The sequence below is a fragment of the Clytia hemisphaerica genome, unplaced genomic scaffold (assembly GCF_902728285.1).
Source record: "Clytia hemisphaerica strain Z4C2 unplaced genomic scaffold, Clytia hemisphaerica genome assembly, whole genome shotgun sequence".
NCBI classification, from domain to species: domain Eukaryota; kingdom Metazoa; phylum Cnidaria; class Hydrozoa; order Leptothecata; family Clytiidae; genus Clytia; species Clytia hemisphaerica.
The window spans coordinates 242,804-260,868 of NW_027104464.1; the positions used below are offsets into that span (position 1 = coordinate 242,804).

Consider the following 18,065-nt stretch of genomic DNA (forward strand, 5'->3'; position numbering starts at 1 on the left):
TTAGTCCCTGTAAGGGTCCAAGGGTCGAAAGGAAAGTTGGGCGGCACCCCCCCCCCCCCCCCGGGAATGAACCCTACCAAGTTACCACTATGTGATCTCTGAGGGGCGGTGCTCACGTACCTTTAGAAAGACCATAAATTTTTGATTTTGGTTTTGAGCCGTCCTTTTCTCTTTATCGATGTCTTGCTATAGTTGGTTTGCGAATACAAATGGCAATGAAACAGTAGATGTCTTGAGTGACCAAACTACCTCAAAAATCCAAAAGACCAAACCGGATTTTGTTTACTTACTTAAGCACCTTGGGCACCTTAGGGTACTTGAATCAATAAAATTAAAATCTTTCAAGAATTCAATGCAGGAGGGAAACCGTAATATTTATGGACTAAGGAATGTATTTGAAATGCTAAAATTTGAAATGGCTACAATAGTCAACAATAAATAACGTAACCGTAACCGCAAATTTAAAACGTGTTTTTTGAATTCAAATTTAGCTAACTTGAGATCATCTAATATGAATCACAGACCTCTACAAAACCCCAGGTAGTATAAGGATCGCGAATCCGTTAGTGGATGCCAGAAAACTTCCAATACTTGGACTCAATTTAACTAGTTATGGATGTCAGATACACCCCTGCCGCACAGCCCCGGTGGAACTTTTTTCCTCATTGGGGATAAAAATTCCTATTGAAATCCCAATGGGGATAGAAATTTTATTATTCCAAGGTTAAAAAACTTAGTGAGGATGGTTTTGGAGTGCAATTTTTAAACATGGAATTTCGAGTGGGGATGAAATCAAAGTCAATTTCCCAGTGGAGCTGAAAATCAAGGGTATTTTCCCACCGAGGACGAAATTTTTGCTTAGTTTTCCAGTGGGGCTGGGGTCCCAACGGGTCCGTGGCACAGGGGTGTTCAGATGGTGGTTGCTTGAACGCTATATTTAACTCAAAGCTAATCTAACATGATTTAGAATATCGATCGAGAGTTGTTCTGAAAATTCCAAAATTTCTTTTCGTAGTTTGGTGGTGAGCGATGGTTCAGTATTCTCCTCAAAATTTTCAAGGTCTTTGTCTATAGAATTCAAACATCCTTCTTTCGGTATAATCACTGTATTGTGAGATGTTTTGTTTTTTCCTCTGTCTCTTATATTCTCACTATTATCAATGTGGTGATTATCTTTAGGACTATGGTGTCTGTTCCCTCTTGAGGCAAGTTCGTAACCCGAATCTGGCCTTGCAGTGGTGGAATTGTTATCAAAGCCAGTATGCGAGACCTGGCTATCTTTACGTTTAAAATCTATCACTTCATTAAAAGCATCAGCTAAAATTGAATCATAAAATTGTACAATATAGTCTTCATTTGTTTGTAGGTAAACTTGAATTTCACCAGAGTCTAAAGCTTCAATAGTGTTCTCTTGATTTGTTTCAAGGTCTTCTTCTACATGATTCTCCTCATCGGATGACTGTTTGGTATTGCAGTTACTATTTATGTTGTCTGGTGAATCGAGGCTCTCCGAAACTGGTTGATCAAGATTAATTTGTATCTCAGGAAGAGGAGGATTTGAGTCCTTTTCTTCAAGCTTCGATGATATAATTTCATCTGTATTTGGAGTTGAAATATCGACAGTCTTCGAATCTGATTCTTCATTTATCAGTGTTTCTTTAATAAGAAGAGAATCGACATTTTCTATCAAGTTTGATACTTCATTGGAAATTGTCGTGCCGTTCCCGATTTCTGCTGACTGTGCAGATTCTACGGAAATATCATTACCCTCATTCTCATTGGTCGTTTTTATCATTTCTATTCCTTTCTCAACTTGTATGGTAGCATCATCCGTGGTAATTAATTGATCACCTAGTTGTTCGGTTAGTTCCTCTTGTTGTTTTAACGGGCTGTTAGGAGTTGATCGTTTTTTCGTTACAGAGATAAGCCGAACTTGCCCATTCAGTTTTTCCTCATCTCCTTGTTCCCTCCGTTGCTTTTTTGCAAGTTTGTTCCCCATATGGTCAAAGATAGTACTATAAATCCTCTTCAATCTCTTTATTTTTTTGTTCAAAATCTTTTTCTTTTTCCTTGTCTTTTCTTGTGTGGCTTATATTTTTTTGCCTAAAGGTACAAGACAAGAAAATATATATTTTACAATGAAAAGCAATATAAGGAACTAATAAAACCGATTTTTGTATAGTGGTTTTTGTACAAAATGGTTTTAAGGAAAGCTGAAGAGACTAGCGAATTTAAAATAAAACTAGCTGTAACAAAATAGGGAATACATAACCCCCGGTTAATTTTCTCAAAATGTTGTTGCTTTAAAGAGCTATCATGTGAAAAGAAGGTACATCAAAATTAGAATTTTTCTAGAATTTTTCAAAACGCAAAAGAATTTAACTTTAAATCCTAAATCGATGTTGCTCTTTTTATTCCTTTAAAATCATTGAGTTTAAAAGTCGGAAAAGCTAGAGAGGAACCTCTCGGACAGTTATTCCCAATCCAAAACGCATGACCTGGGTTATTTGTAGAGAAACGCTGGATTATTGAAAGTGAAATATGTATTGCAAGATTCCGACAAATGTGCCACGTTAAAACAAAGTTAGCACTTACATTCAATCCGTCATCAAAAATACGGTGCAAAACTTAAGATTTCACTTTTTCTTGCCTGAAAAGGTTGTAGATTCCTCTGTCTAGCCCTTTGGGCTTTAAACTAAATGTTCAAAATCATTGATTTCAAAGCCCCGAAGGGTCTAGATGGGGTCCAGATCGAGATTCAAAACTCCTGGATGAAAAATGAAGCCACTTATTTCCCATCCAGAACACGCGAACCGTGTGTTTTTCAAACAAAAATTCTAAATGCCGGGCAAACTTAAGACTTCGCTTTTTCTTGCTTGAAAAAGGTTATCGTCTACTCTAGCCCCTGTCTAGCTGTTTTATAGACTTAAACTAAATATCCGAAATCTCTCTAGCATGCCGCCTACCCAAAATCACTCAAATCACTTTTTGGAAAACAAACACTATAGGATATGAAAAAGATGGAGAAAAGTAAGTAGAAGAAGAAATTTTCCAAAGCAAACACTTCGATGAATAAGGCCAGTGAGATACTTCACACCACAACAAATAACCATTCCTCTGAAATAACAAATCTTCAATTTCTCTCTTCTTCGTTCTCTTTGAATGAGTTTTCATTTTCAAAACTGAAAATAAGTTTACTGTTTAGCTCCAATTCAGAACTGAAAGAAATCAAGCTGTGAACAAACTAGTTTATTATTAGTCTAACCCTGTGGGAATATAAAACTTTCAAAATGTTTTGAAAATTCTAAGAAAAGTACCTGGATAATGGAGGATACACATTTTTTATAAGAACAAACTATATTTAAGAACAAAAGGCTTCCATGGCCAAAATCTTAAGAACAAGTTGAGAACATTTTAAGGCTTCGTGTGCTCTAAAACACCTGTTTTCTCAGGAAAATGGACAAAAATACTCAAAAAAATGCTGAAAATAAGAACATGTTTAGAACATTTTTAGGCTTGAAACCCGAAAAGTTAAGAACATCCGAAGGCTTCAAATATTTTGGATGTTCTTATAAAAAAACGTCTAAAATCTTTTTGAATAGAGAATTCAGATTTCCTAAAAATACACCATGCAACAGATTCTGATACTTCGCGTATTCAATCTAAAGTTATGGCTCCGTAAGAGAATCTGCTCAGGTTGGCGCACCGATTTGATCTTTTTCATCCAGTTTTGGGATGAAGCTTTAGGGCGTAGTGCAGGTAGTGATTGGTTAAAGTAAAACAATCGCACAAAAATCAAAATCCAGGACACATGTGGCATTTCTCAAAAAAGAGCTGTCTCTAGAAGCTCTATCTCATGGCTCATCATAAGAATTACTTTATATTTTATTTAATGAAAAAAATAACTGAGTACTTTTAAACTTTTAACCTGAAGATTTAAAAAAAAATTATCTTGAATATTTGAGCTCCGCCAAAAAAGAGACTGTTTCTACAATAGAAGTATAATCAAACACATCGATATCAATATACCATGCATGCTTTAGCGATTCTACCTTCTATGATGAAATTTTAAAACAATTTTGACTTCATTAAAACTTACTAACGTGCTATCATCTCTCCCAAAAAGAGGTAGTCATGGCCTTTCGATGAGCCTCATTATCTGGCACGACACGTTTTTTTATAAGAACAAACTATAGAACATAAGGCTTCGATGGCCAAAATGTTAAGAACAAGTTCAGAAGTTTTTAAGGCTTCATAGACTCTAAAATAGCTAATTTCTTAAGAAAATGGACAAAAATGCTCACAAATTGGTGAAAATAAGAACATGATAAGAACATTTTTAGGCTTAAAACTCAAAAAGTTGAGAACATCCTAAGGCTTCAAAAAGGATGTTCTTAAAAAAAAAGGTGTATTTTGTCAAAATATTTTCTTTGGAATTGCAATATGATCCGGGGGGGGGGCACTGGGTTTGCCAACTGACGGTATGTGCGGCGAAAAAATTGGCTTTTAAAATCGCACCCTTACAGTGCAGCAAAAAATCGCCGAAATTCCGTCAAATTCATACCCTTACAGTGCATTTTCTTCAAATTTTCAACCCTTTTAGAGCAAAAAATCAGACTTTTTGGGCAAAAAATCTTCATTTTTCCTTGGTTTACTATAATTTCCACCCTTACAGTGCATTTAACAAAAAGTCTACCCTTACAGTGCATTTCTGCTATCTTGAAAAATAGACCCTTAGCCGCCGCACATACCCGTCGGTCAATTTGCCTGGCTGCCCTCCCCCTCCCCGGGAATATGATACCTGTTACGTTCTGGAGTATTCAATTCAAACTTCAATTTAAAAGACTATTTTTTATGCGTGTAATTAATAAAAATGGGGCGTACATACCAAAGTTGACAAAACGAAAATAAAGATAGTTCATCGTAAATCATCGTATAACAACAACTCACTCTTATAGCACTGAGTAGTAGCTGAAAATCGAAGAAGAAAAAATTATGTTCATTTTTTTCCTTTTCCAAGTAATGAATTGCCGAGTCAAGAACACTAAATCCTTTCTTTCTTCGTCTAGACTAGTAAACCACGTCGTTGTATTTCGCTGCAGATTAAACTTGCAAAATGGGATCTATTTTTATATGTTCACTGAATACAACGACTAGTTCCAAAAGGCGCTATTTATTAAATAAACGGTAGAGTGCTTTTTCTACCGCGGCGGAGTGCTCACTCAAAACAGCGCACTCACTCTCACGGATCGGAATAAAAAAGTAAACAACTCGGTACTTTTTACACTTTATTATTATGTTTTTTTTTTAATGAGACTCTTGAAAAACTAATTGCTGAACTAAATTAACAGCGTTTTTGAAAACTTTGTTTTTTATTTTGTTAAATGAGAGGTGTTTTATCATCTTATAGTGCAACATTTGGTTATACAATTATAAAATTTATACAATTCAATTCACTCAAATCAAAACAAACTCACATCCTGATTATTTTTTGATTTCAATGTATTATAAAAGAAGGCGAGTACAATGGAATATCAGTCAATTTAGAAGCTTTTTTATTTTGAAAAAATTGAAAGTACTTGAAAGTACTTGAAACAAGATACCAACAACAAGGCAAGGAGTTAAATAAAACTATTCACAAAAAGTATGATTTGTTTGTCTCTTTTTTTTTTATAGAAGCCAAAAAGAAAAATATTTTCAAAAAAGCAACAGCTTTTACATCCAATTTTGCTATAAAAATTATATATAGTATACCTACATAAAATTACTTCCAAATCCAAGTAGATTGTTTTTAAATTGGCAAAAGTCCAATCAAAATTTTCATAAATTTTATAAGTATAAGCAGTATAAGTTTTGAAAGACTTTCACAGTAGGTATAAATTTCAGTCTGAACGTGTTCAACAACACCAGGGGACAACAAAAAATTACAAGGTAGAAGTATGCTCCGGGGGAGGGGGGGCACCAACCTTGACGACTGACGGGGATGTGCCCTGCGCTGGAGTTTGAAAAGTGGACCCTGTGAGATATGAATGTTTGGTAAATTTGGGACCATTTCAGAACGATAAATGATTCAATCGAAAAAAATCTGTAAAGTGGCAAAAATGACTTAAGACGAAAAATTTTCTAATATTCTCACTGTAAAAATTGTCTAAAATGACCAAAATCGACCCAGTCAGGGTTACTATCTTGAAAATTAGTACAAATTTGGCACCCTATCATATATCTCTAGAGTCTGAAAAAGGGACCCTGATCAGCGGCATGTCCCCATACTTAATTTTGCCTAAGTGCCCCCTGGAGGTCTGCCAGTAGTGAAAACCCAAAACATCCTCGTACATCTAACAATTTCAAGGTAGTGAAAACCAGCTAAACAACGGCCGGGCATCCGAAAACTCAGAAAACCAGTCATCTCAATGTAAAATGTTGTTATTTTCATTCACAAATAGAACCAAGATGTGTCTCACTGGTCAGCTTGTCAGAATATTGTTTTCGTAAAAAATACATTCAATATTTAAATTCCAAATTACCACTTTCACTTTTCATCATTTCCACACCATGTATCGCACCACCAAAAATGTTATATAAATACCATACTTTCCATCTTAATTTTTGAGGATTTCTGTCAGAGTTACATTCTCTGGGATAAGGTTATCAAGTTTAACTTGTACTATAGAAAAAGCAGTGATCTGTTACCCAATGAATGTGAGCATAAACATATTGAACATTCCCTGCAAAAAGTATCCTGCATGCAGTCGTGGAATCTGTGTTCAGCTGTGTCATATTGTCATAAATACTGCACTTGTACTATAGATTTACCAACGTACCAAGCCAACAAAATTTCAAAGATGCCAGTGTTAAAACATGTCATGAATGTTTATAACCATACATAATCAAAAAATCTTTCAATCACAACAATCACAAGAAAAAGTGAAAGTATAATCCATATAAAAGTTTGTTTGTTTTTTGAATATATCAACGTCTCAACCAAGCCAAAAATTATGTATGAATAAAGTATCTCAGATAGAGAATGCCAAGACAGTTTAAATCTGTGTTTATAAACATTTAAAAGCATTAAAAATCTTCTCTTCTCAGTTTTGCAAAGAAGTTGGAGAAGTCCTCGCCACGTTTTTCTGTTTGTGTTTATATTTTTTTTCTCATCCATAACTCCGAGAAACTCAAATATTGCGATGAGAATAGAAGAAAAAATAAGCCGTGTCCATTCATTTTATCTTCCCTCTTTTTCGAGGGAACGTTGCCTGAGATTAGATTGAAGCAAAATCCCGTATTGCACCGTTTGGAACTAGTCTGTCTTTCCAATCCACTCTCCCGCGGCAATTTCTATTTTTTATAAGAACTCTTTATTATAAGCACTATTCCCGTGTTGCTGTGTCCAAGGAAAGACAGACGCTTGCTAGTCTATTCTTCGTCTTACCCTAGCTCAAGCTAAGAAATGTTTTTTTAATATTATTAAACTGTATAGTACGTTCAACACAAAAGAAATACCGCCACTTTTTTTCCTTAGAACACCGACGAAGTAACGCCATAGGAAAGAGTCGGTTTTTTCGACGGTTTGATCGAGTTTTTGTTCAAACGATATTTCAAAACGGTGAAAATAAGACATATATAATATACCAGAAATAGACAAAGAATATGATAAAATACACCATTTGGAAAATTCACGAAGAACAAAGTGTAAAACGAAGGAAGAAATTTTTCCAACACAAGTACAAAAATAAGGTTATCACCCCGTTATCACCTAAGAGTAAAAAGTGAGCAGGAAAATCGAAGAAGAAAAAAAATATGTTCATTTTCTTCCTTTTCCAAGATATGAATTGCCGAGTCAAGAACACTAAAGCCTATCTTTCTTCATCTTGCCCTAGCTCGAGCTTAGCTAGCTAAATGATTTTTTTAAGGAAATAATAAGTATAAAATGTAAAAGATGGGTGAAAACTAAAAGCTTTTTTTTATTTTTCACTGGAACAGCTGTTTAAAGATAGCACAAAAATATATAGATTTTTCTTGAAAAAGAAGATGTAAAAACACAACTAGATTTTTTTCCTATGGTCGAGTTTTTACGAAGAATAGCGAAAAATATTGATTTATAACTAAATATTGGTTTAGCTCATTACTATGAAGAAAGAACTACATAGTTGGACGAGTCTCCCCCTCTTTCCCTGAAAGTAGAAATAAAATTCACTAGAGGACCTAGGCTGTGGGCAACGAAAATTATTATCAGAGGGAGATTGGAGAAATTTCAGAATTTATTAAACGAAGGCCCAAGCAACTGCTAGAAAGCTTAAGAAGGTTCAAAATTTCCGATCAGTCCCCAATTTCCTCCCAAGCGACATTTAGAGCCTTTCTGGAGAATTTCGGGTTACACGTTTTTTTTTATAAGAACAAACTATATAAGAACATAAGGCTTCGAGGCCCAAAAATTTAAGAACATTCTAAGAACCTCCTAAGGGTTTGGAGACTTAAAAACATGCATTTTCTTAAGAAATAACATCAAAATGCTCAAAAAATGCTGAAAATAAGAACATTTTAAGAACATTTTTAGGCTTCAAATCCAAATAACTAAGAACATCCGAAGGCTTCGAAAATTTTTGTCGTTCTTATAAAAAAAAACCGTGTAACTGTGTGAAGTACCCGGTCAGTCATTAAAAAATTAGTTTAAAAATATTTTAACATCCTCTCTTTCTCTCAAGCTTTATTTCTTAGTTCAAAACAACTTTCATTTAGGCGAGACGAATTTAATTTGTTTTTCTACGGGTTCGAACGACCCTATTTTTGCTAAAGTCTAAAAAATGATAATATTGAATTTCCACTACAATATATTTTACACACTAGTTATTTGTAAGAATCAAATTTGAATAAAGCTGAAAATTAATTCAAGAAATTGAAAAATTTAGAAAATCAAGCATTCCATACACTAAGATTTTATTGTGATCTTCATCGAAGATAAAAAAAGTGAATTTTTGAATCAGATATTTTTTGGAAAACATTTTCGGTACTTTACCAACCCTGATAAATGAAAAATTTATTCTTATTTTATTCTTATATACCGACCGACCGGCGGCCCATATTTTGCTAACGATCTGCCCGTAGAACAACAAATTAAATTGGTCTCGCCTTAGCACTCATATAAACGTCAATTTAACGTTCATATAACATCTTAATAACGTCTTAGCATGTACCGGAGTTTGTATTTTAGTCCATTCTCCTAGTCCCCACAAAGCCTAAAAATATTCTTAACTTGTTCTTAATGCTTCGGTTATCGATGCCTTATGTTCTTATATAGTTTGTTCTTATAAAAAAACGCATACCACGCTCTGCTCTAAAGGGATATGAGCAGAATCTGCTTGAAAATTTTTTGAGACTGATTGTTTGATTTATAAGGTAGTATATAAAGTATTTTACTTTAGTTTGAAAAACGCACTACAAAAAATAAACTTGTTATAATAATATTATAAGTACATACAAAAATGGAAACAGAAAAATTGTAAAATTGATTTTTTAATAATTATAAAATGTTATAAAAAAATTGTGCTGAAAAATCATTTTGGTGTGCTACTATGTATAAAAGATGATGAATAATATATAAAATCATTAGAAAATATTTTATGAAAAACCAAAAAATTGTGTCTCTACCAAATATATATAAAAATAATTTCTTCAAAGGGGTAAATGTATATTACAAATACAGTACGTAAAGATTTTAAATTATAAAAATAATATAAGAAAGAATAACTAACGTTTAACTACTTTGCTATAATCACATTTCTCTGAAGCTTGACTGCTGTCAATACACGCATTTTTTGTTTATAAGAATACACTTTATGAGAATGTCCATGATGAAAATGGCCAAAAAATTAAGAATATGCTAATAATATCACCATCATGGAATTTTGCTACTCAAGCTAACAATACCATTTTAGAGCATTTTCGATTATAAATTGTCAATTACCCCCAAGTAAGGCTCGTCCCTTTCACAAAAATGCCATTTTATGCTTGAGACGTATCTACTAAATGTTAAATCTAGTCTGAATTATGATCCTAACCTTAGAATGCTGGAAGAATATTTTAGGATGATTTTCCCAAAAAAGTTAAGAATATCCATGATGAAATGGCTTCTTATAAAAAAAAGAAGCGTGTAATGACATCAACTGAGGAAAATTTTTGAAACCAAATGAACGCCAGCTTAGATGATCAAGTGATGTTGGCCAACTCCTATAGGGAGCGTCCGAAGATACTGTCAAAATGTATCTGTTCATCAAATTATGCGAGTTTTCTAAAGATCATTGTAAGAAACAAAGGAAAGGCCAATTTTTTTATCATGAGCAAAATCTTTAAATTGATTAACTTGAGTTATAGTTAAACCCAATGTTCATGTATACCAATTTTTATATGTATAAAATATTTGACTAAAGATATTCACTACAAATCACATGTCTATGAATTCACATGGTCATGAAACAGGACAGAATTATCCCCCAATTTATGAAGAAACTCTTTGACCATCTTGATCCACTAATGATCTCGAGCAGCTAGTCCGTTGAAACTATTCGGATACTGCAAACCGAACTTACATATTATCTTTTCAGTATCAACTTCATAACAACCACCATCTAACGCTCGCAACGTCAATATAATGCTGGTAACGTCCATATAACGCTTATTACGTCCATACAAAGCTCGTAACGTCAATATAATACTCTTAACGTCCATATAATTTACTCGTCCATGTAACGCTCGCAACGTCAATATAATACTCGTAACGTCCATCTAATGCCCGTAACATCCATATAATACTCGTAACGTCCATGTAATACTCGTAACGTCCATGTAATACTCGTAACGTTCATATAATACTCGTAATGAGCGTTGAAACAACTTCATAAGCCGGCTGGCAGCAAGAAATGACCAGGTTATTATACTATCACCATTGTCTTTCTTACACATTTCCATTCAACCAAAGGGAATGGAGACCAGTCAACCATTTTTAATTTTCTCTATTAAAATTCTGTTTGTATAAAATCAACTGATGGAAGGTAATTTACGTCTTGATCTACTTGATAACGTGTTCGAAGCTTTAGTTGCGGTACTCAAAACATCATACCATCTAATGAAGTAATAAAAGGAGAAAGATAATTTATTTAAGAGCTTGAAGTTGTAAAAAACAACAACACAAAAAAAGACACTCCAATCAAGGAATCCAGAGCTACTTGCACCACTTTGAAATTTCAGCGAGGGACATGATACAACCCTTTGATGAGCACTTATTGAATCATGGGAAACTGGACTAAGGGACTGGGTTCAAGTTCGACAGACAAGCTTGTTTTTTTATAACAATCGCAGGATGAATATTTCGAGACTTAGAAATTTTGAAAACTAAAGAGCTGCTAACATTTACTGCTCCTTATAAAAAAGCATGTAACATTTACGAATTGCATGTTCTTTCTTAGGAAATTTGCCTCGAAAAAACGCTTTCTTCTTATCAATATGAAAATGCATGTTAATCTCAATATTGGTCAAATTAAATGCGGGCAAATCAGTCGGTCCATTAGAATATACACTTCAGTTTTTTATAGACTGGGAGACCTTACGTTGACGTATAAGAAATTAACAAGGAAAAACTGAAGCAGAATTAGGCAGATTTAGGGTGGGGCAGATTTAGGGTGGGGCAGAATCACGTACCTTTCATATGTATATTCATTATCTGTTTTGAATAAATATTGATGTGTCTTGAATTGTAACTTGAATGCAAATTCTTCGTGTGTTTCAGCCTAAACGAGAATTAAATTGAGAGAATGAGCTATTCCAGAAAAAATTTATACCCCTATGTTGAGGAAGTTTTTTTGGGGGGAAAGGTGACTGAATCTTTTTTTCAATTTTTCAGGAACCCCTTGATTATTTTTCTCATTTTTTGGACCACCCATGATTCCCCACCTCATTTTACTGAACCCTGGATTTTTTATTTTCCAGATCACCTCCTCCAACCTATGTGTACACTTCACTTTTTAAACAATTTTTCAGCTGATATAGCGTTGAAATATATATTTTGGAGGAGAATAGATGAAAGACTTTTTCTTCTGGTTCAAACGTTATGACATGACACCTCAAATATTTCAATATCGTTGATTTCAAATCTGTATTCAAATTGTTCATATCTTTCTTATATAAAGATTTGTAGCCCTGTGAAGTAGGTCTATTTTAGCGTATTTTCGGTTATTTTCAGCCGTTTTAGTTTTAGGGATTTAACTTTTTAACTAACAAAGAATCGGAAAATTTGAGCACAGATGTGAAATCAGTGAAAATGGGATGAGCATAATTAACATATCTTACCTCAGTTGGGCGACTTATAGTGTAACCAAGTAGTGGTAAATTGGCCAATGGTGCGTCTTCCTAAATAACAAAAAAAGGTTTCATTGTTTATTGACTTTAAAGAATTATTAGGTTCAAATAAAAATTTAGTCTTCAGAAACTGTCAAAATAAAACTGCAACAAAAATTAAACTAACCTTTTTATTACTAAGTGGTTTTTTCTTCTTGTGCATTCCACTTTCCTCTGACTCAGCAAAAAAATAACAAATAGTGAAAGCTTTTTCCTGTGAACTGATGTCTTGGCTTTTTGAACCATAACTTTACATTCACTCTTGCTATCTGCCTCTCTACTTTGATTTCTCTTTCTCATTATTAAAGAACCTATCTTGGTTTGGTTTGCCTAGATAGCCCATACAAAGTGTGCCACATTTTTTACGCAGCGATTTGGAAAAGCGAGACACAAAAGTTATCGCAAATCGATCCAAGGCGGCGTTTGAAATCTCTTCAAGGCACCAAATGAATTTCCCTCCTTTACTAAACCTTCAAGCGGTCAAACTTGTGCAGATTGAATGGTTTTTTACAAGAGAAAACGAGAACATTCCAGTTATTAGATCGTCAGTAATAAGGAAGATTTCTCTATGTTTACACCTAAAATATTCCCATAGACATAACCCCTTAGGATCTTTCAGATAAAGAAATGACGTCATACTTACGTCACCAGTCTTGAAAAAGTACAAGCAGAAGTTGGTGAAAACCACCCACAATTTTTGCCATTTACTCGTGTTCTTGTAACGACGGAACAACTCTCCACTGATACTGTTCTGTAGGACAAAAAAAAAAGCGAAAATAAAATTAGGGCATTTTTTTACAAAGTCAAAAACAAGAAAAACTGCGATTCCAATTGACTGCTAGTAGTATTATTACCTGAATTGACAACGTGTATTCTTTCATGCTGATGCTCGTGTTCCGATGCCAGCACACGCGGCGCGTAGAAATGGTTCGCGAATGGGCGTGGCGACGATCTAACGAATTATACATATCATTGACTGTGTAAGAACCTTCATCATCGGAATCAGCGTCTAGTGACGGGCGTTTAATGTTGGGCGGGGGCGGAAATCTAGACTGCCAGAATTGTAAACGTTCTTCTGGTGCCATATTTCCTGAGTAAGTAGATAACAATAGAATATTCATTTTCATCGAAATAAAGTTGTGTACTAGTGCCTAAATTAACGATGCTTTTTTCAAATCAACGATAACTTATTTTCTCTCATGCTTAAAGATATGCTTTTTATGATATAGAAAAGAGGCGCATCCATATGCTGACAAAGCAAGACAAAGAAAATAATTTCTCAAAATCTGATGACAATATATGCGAGCCTTTCTTCCTTACCTAGCTGTTCAATTTCTGATTGACATTTGTGACACATATGTGAATTGTCTTGACCAACGTATAAAATAAATTCCGATTTATTTGATTGACAGTCCACGCACATACCCTGAAATTGAAAGAAAACAAATGAATTACCTCGTAAAAAACATCTTTTCACCTAGTAAGCATGATATTCACCAATGCAATGACTTGAAAAAAATAATTAATTTCACTGTTTGTTTTTCTACCCATTATGTCACCTTTTATTTGCTAAATACACAGGTTGCAAAATTAAAGTCTGAAGACAAATCACGCTTTTACTCGACACTTATTTCTGATTGGTTCGAATTTATTGACACTAATAAAGTTATCAGCTGTAAGTTGTAAAGCAAGTAACATGGGAATAAAATCACGTGAACTTTTTCGAGTAATCACATGTTTTGACTGCACTGATATAATTTTGCAGCACGTGTATTCGAATGAGTGCAGTACCGTGGAAGGCATATAAATTACGAGGGGCATAAACAACAATTAAATTGTTAAACAACACTTTATAGATGCTCATCCATTGAGATATCATTGAAGATGGCAAATGAGATAATCAACTTGGAAGGCATCTTGCAATTTTAACAGTTAAAATGTGAATAAGACATGTTTTGCAGCCCTAGTTCGATATCAGGACCAAGGTACTGGAATTTCACTAGTCGCCACAATCAAGGACAAAATTCATGAAACTTTTTTCTTCTTAAAATTTTATTAATTACTGACCAAAGCCCCCCTCTTCTAAATATTGAAATAAACCAAATGGGTTTTTGGACCCTTAAATGGTTATTTTCAACATTGAGAACGTGGGACAGCATTTATTCATTTTAATATCCAGGATTGAGAAAAAGTTGATGTCAAAATTACTCACCATTTTAATGGCGTTATTGATAGCTCTACGGATATCCTCCATCCATTTCTGTTTCTCATCTGGAGAACTGGCAGCTACAATGAAAGACTTGGTTCCAGGACCAACGATGGTGAATGCGTATAAACCATGCAATTCCACACCACCTTCTTCAACCTGGTGGCAATGAGACAAACGATAAAAGTATTAGTACTAGTAATAATATGGTTTGAAATCGATTAGTTTTAGAAAAAGTTGTAGGCTTTTCTTGGAAGATTTTCTTTTTCTCTTTTTGCGGGGTGATTACAGCAGGGTTATTACAGATTAATCACCCCGCTCCTCCCTTTCATTTCCAAGCTAAATGTAACCAGACATATAATTAAGATGTTAATCAACTCCAGCAAACTCGAGTCTCTTGGTTCACTTTTTATGATTCTGATAGCGTTAACGAAAGCAATTGTATCACGAGAATCATTAAAATCAACAAGCAACATGCTGAATGGACCTACCTAATGATTAACATCAGATGAAAATAAGAAAAAAGTGACAATAATTGTACAAAAATTCAGAATGGAAAAATAAAGCTTGTGTGTTGAATAATGTAAAATGGTAAGAAGGAATTTTCCCAAATACGAAAATCACTTGAACCATTCAGACCAAAAAACCTTTTAAGCTGTTTTTGGCCCAAATTTGCCCAAAATAATTGTTCTTAAAAATCACATTTTGGGCATTGCCATTTTGCATCATTGTGCAAAAAATCAGAAAAAAATTATGAGTCAACATTGAGAAAAGCTATATTTTTTTATTTGGTTCAAGGGAATTTCCCCAAAATACGAAAATCCGTCTTTTAAGGCGAATAAGAATTTCCCGAGAAAAACCACTTCAGTCATTCTTTAGAGAATCTTGCCCTCCATCTTTGTACAAAAAATCAGAAAAAGTAATAACAGGATTTTGCACAAAGTCCAAAAAACCCTATTTTAGGCAGTTTTTGGCCCAAATTTGCCCAAATATATTTTTTTTCGAAAATCTGGCTCCGTCACATTTTAGGCACTACCATTTTGCATCATTGTGCAAAAAATCAGAAAAAAATAACGAGTCAACTTTGAGAAAAGCTATATTTTCTTATTTGGTTAAAGGGAATTTCCCCCAAAATACGAAAATCCGTTTTTTAAGGCGAATAAGAATTTTCCGGGAGAAACCACTTCAGCCATTCTTTAGAGAATCTTGCCCTCCATCTTTGTACAAAAAATCAGGAAAAAGTAATGACAGGATTTTGCACAAAGTCCAAAAAACCCTATTTTTAGGTAGTTTTTGGCCCAAATTTGCCCAAATAAATTTTTTCTCAAAAATCGGGCTCCGTCACGTTCTGGGCATTGCCATTTTGCATCATTGTGCAAAAAATCAGAAAAAACTAATGAGCCAATCCTGAGAAAAGCTGGTAACAGACGGACGGACGAACGAACGAACGAACGAACGAACGGACATGGGTTAATTTATAGGACCTCCACCGGGGCACCCGGAGGTAGGTCCAAAAAGTGGTGCAAGTGGCTCTAGGTACGAGATTACAATTTCAGTTCTTTGAATATGTCCATCTCGTTGATCATTCGAGAAAGATGACAGTTGAGATGTCGTGCAATTAAAAATTTCCATTTTTAGAATTATCTGGATACGTTACGCCTATCATATCCCTAGGATACGAAATTCAATAGTACATGAAAAGGTAAATCCTTTTATTTGACAAGACCATGATCATGACATGTTGAAACTCTACTACTTACCCTAATGGAACGTAATGGTATTTGAGCTCTTGCTCGGAACTGATTGGTTGCAGTCACGCCCTGACTTGTGTACAAGAGGATGTCTGATAGCTGAAAAAGGAAAATGCAAGACACACGACATTAATAGCGAGTTTGTGTATCTGTGTTCTGCCACAAAGACAATTAGTTTTTGTGATTTAAATAGTTTCTGACCGACTGAGAGCGCGGTGATAAATCAGCACGTTTATCGGCATTGATTTTTCGGGTTGTTCCAAATCATTTATTCTTCCGTCCTCAAGAGGATTGATACATAAACAATGTTAAGATCGGATTTCCCTTGATTGTTCTGTTTGGAGACTGTTGATTAGAATCACATTTCAGCTATCCGCGGGTTGTATTTATCATGTATCTTATGCAACGAAGACGGTTAGTTTTTCTAGTTGTCTATATTCCAACGATGTAAATTAGGCTTTTACCATCTTGACCTTGTAGGTTGTTCCAAACCGGTTTCTATAGTAACACTTTTTTCTCTTCAAAAGCGTAAATAGCGAGTTTATGTATTTGCACTTTGAGGACTGAAGTGAGTGAAATGATTTGAAATGACCCGCGAGGATGGTAAAAGCGTTGATTTACTGTCGTCCTCATTGATCAGGATTTAGCCCAGTCAGAAACTAACCGTCTCCGTCACAGAAAAACTTACATAATTAAACTCGCTAATAGCTTTTTCAGGACAGATTGCGGTGTAGAGCTCCCGTGGTGAACAACCTCGATAACAAAATCAAAGTACTGACTTACCAAAAAGAACATCCTTGGCTGTGGACCTTTGCGACAGATCTTGTGCAAGCATCCTTCACGTATGAAGAGCTAGAAAGGAAGAAATGGAATATCTTGTTGATAAAATTGAGCAAACATTTCCAAGGCTAACTACGCGTCTTATACTTTTTCTAAAAGCCAATTCCCCAGCAAGATTCTCGCATCAAGTTTCTCGATAGCAATTTTTAAAGTCCACGATTTCTTTTTCGTTTTCAAATGTAATCTTTTCCCAAATATAGAGAAATTAAATAAGGACGGAAGGATTAGTGCTAAGGAAGATTTAAATAGCTGAACTAATTATGAATGATCGCTTTAAAGAATTCAAAAGATAAACTTTGAAGAAAGTCAACAATTTAATGAAAGCGACAACTTAATGAAGGAAGATTATAAATTCTAAATTTGTTAAAAAGGAAAAGTTGGTACCCATGTTAAAAGACCTAATGTACAACTTTTGCCACCAAATTTGTTTAAAAACCTGGTAAGTTTATGATGATATCCTTCCTTGCTAAAATTTCACATGACTTAACGAAACGAATCAGAGGGCTACTGGCAGTCAACTACCTTCAACGATTATGAATTTAAAGTTTGTGATAACTTTAAGTTAAACGCTCTCTAATTTGACGCTCTATTATTCGATGAGCTCCGTTATTCGATAAAAATCAGATTCCCCTTGAAAATAGAATTAGAGAGCGCTAACTGTATGTACGTGAAGCAACAATAAACCTAACTTACTCGTTTTGGATGGAGAAGATCTGTAATGGCAACCAAATCTCTCTCTAATTCCACCAATTTATGCATGTTTTCCTGAAAAAGTGACAAGTAAATTCAAAAGAAAAGTTAGAGCACTTACTTATTTGGTACTAAACAAGTTCACCGTATTTCTTCTATTTAGCGTTAAGTTAGCCGATATTGTAATAAGG

At 34.4% G+C, this 18,065-nt stretch overlaps 1 protein-coding gene across 1 annotated transcript in view; it reads right to left on the reverse strand.

The window, feature by feature from the left end:
• Positions 1-9,394: 9,394 nt before the first annotated feature.
• The window catches only part of LOC136821138 (FERM, ARHGEF and pleckstrin domain-containing protein 2-like), a 35,065-nt gene continuing 26,394 nt past the window's right edge, over positions 9,395-18,065 (reverse strand). Inside the window, exons 22-32 of the mRNA XM_067077363.1 lie at positions 17,878-17,949; positions 17,128-17,196; positions 16,354-16,443; positions 14,600-14,752; positions 13,708-13,813; positions 13,242-13,477; positions 13,031-13,138; positions 12,340-12,399; positions 11,692-11,780; positions 10,146-11,116; positions 9,395-9,793 (exon numbers count right to left, since the gene is read on the reverse strand). Of these exons, the coding sequence (XP_066933464.1) occupies positions 11,032-11,116; positions 11,692-11,780; positions 12,340-12,399; positions 13,031-13,138; positions 13,242-13,477; positions 13,708-13,813; positions 14,600-14,752; positions 16,354-16,443; positions 17,128-17,196; positions 17,878-17,949 (1,068 nt within the window). The 3' untranslated portion in view covers positions 9,395-9,793; positions 10,146-11,031. The remainder of the gene's footprint in view (positions 9,794-10,145; positions 11,117-11,691; positions 11,781-12,339; positions 12,400-13,030; positions 13,139-13,241; positions 13,478-13,707; positions 13,814-14,599; positions 14,753-16,353; positions 16,444-17,127; positions 17,197-17,877; positions 17,950-18,065) is intronic.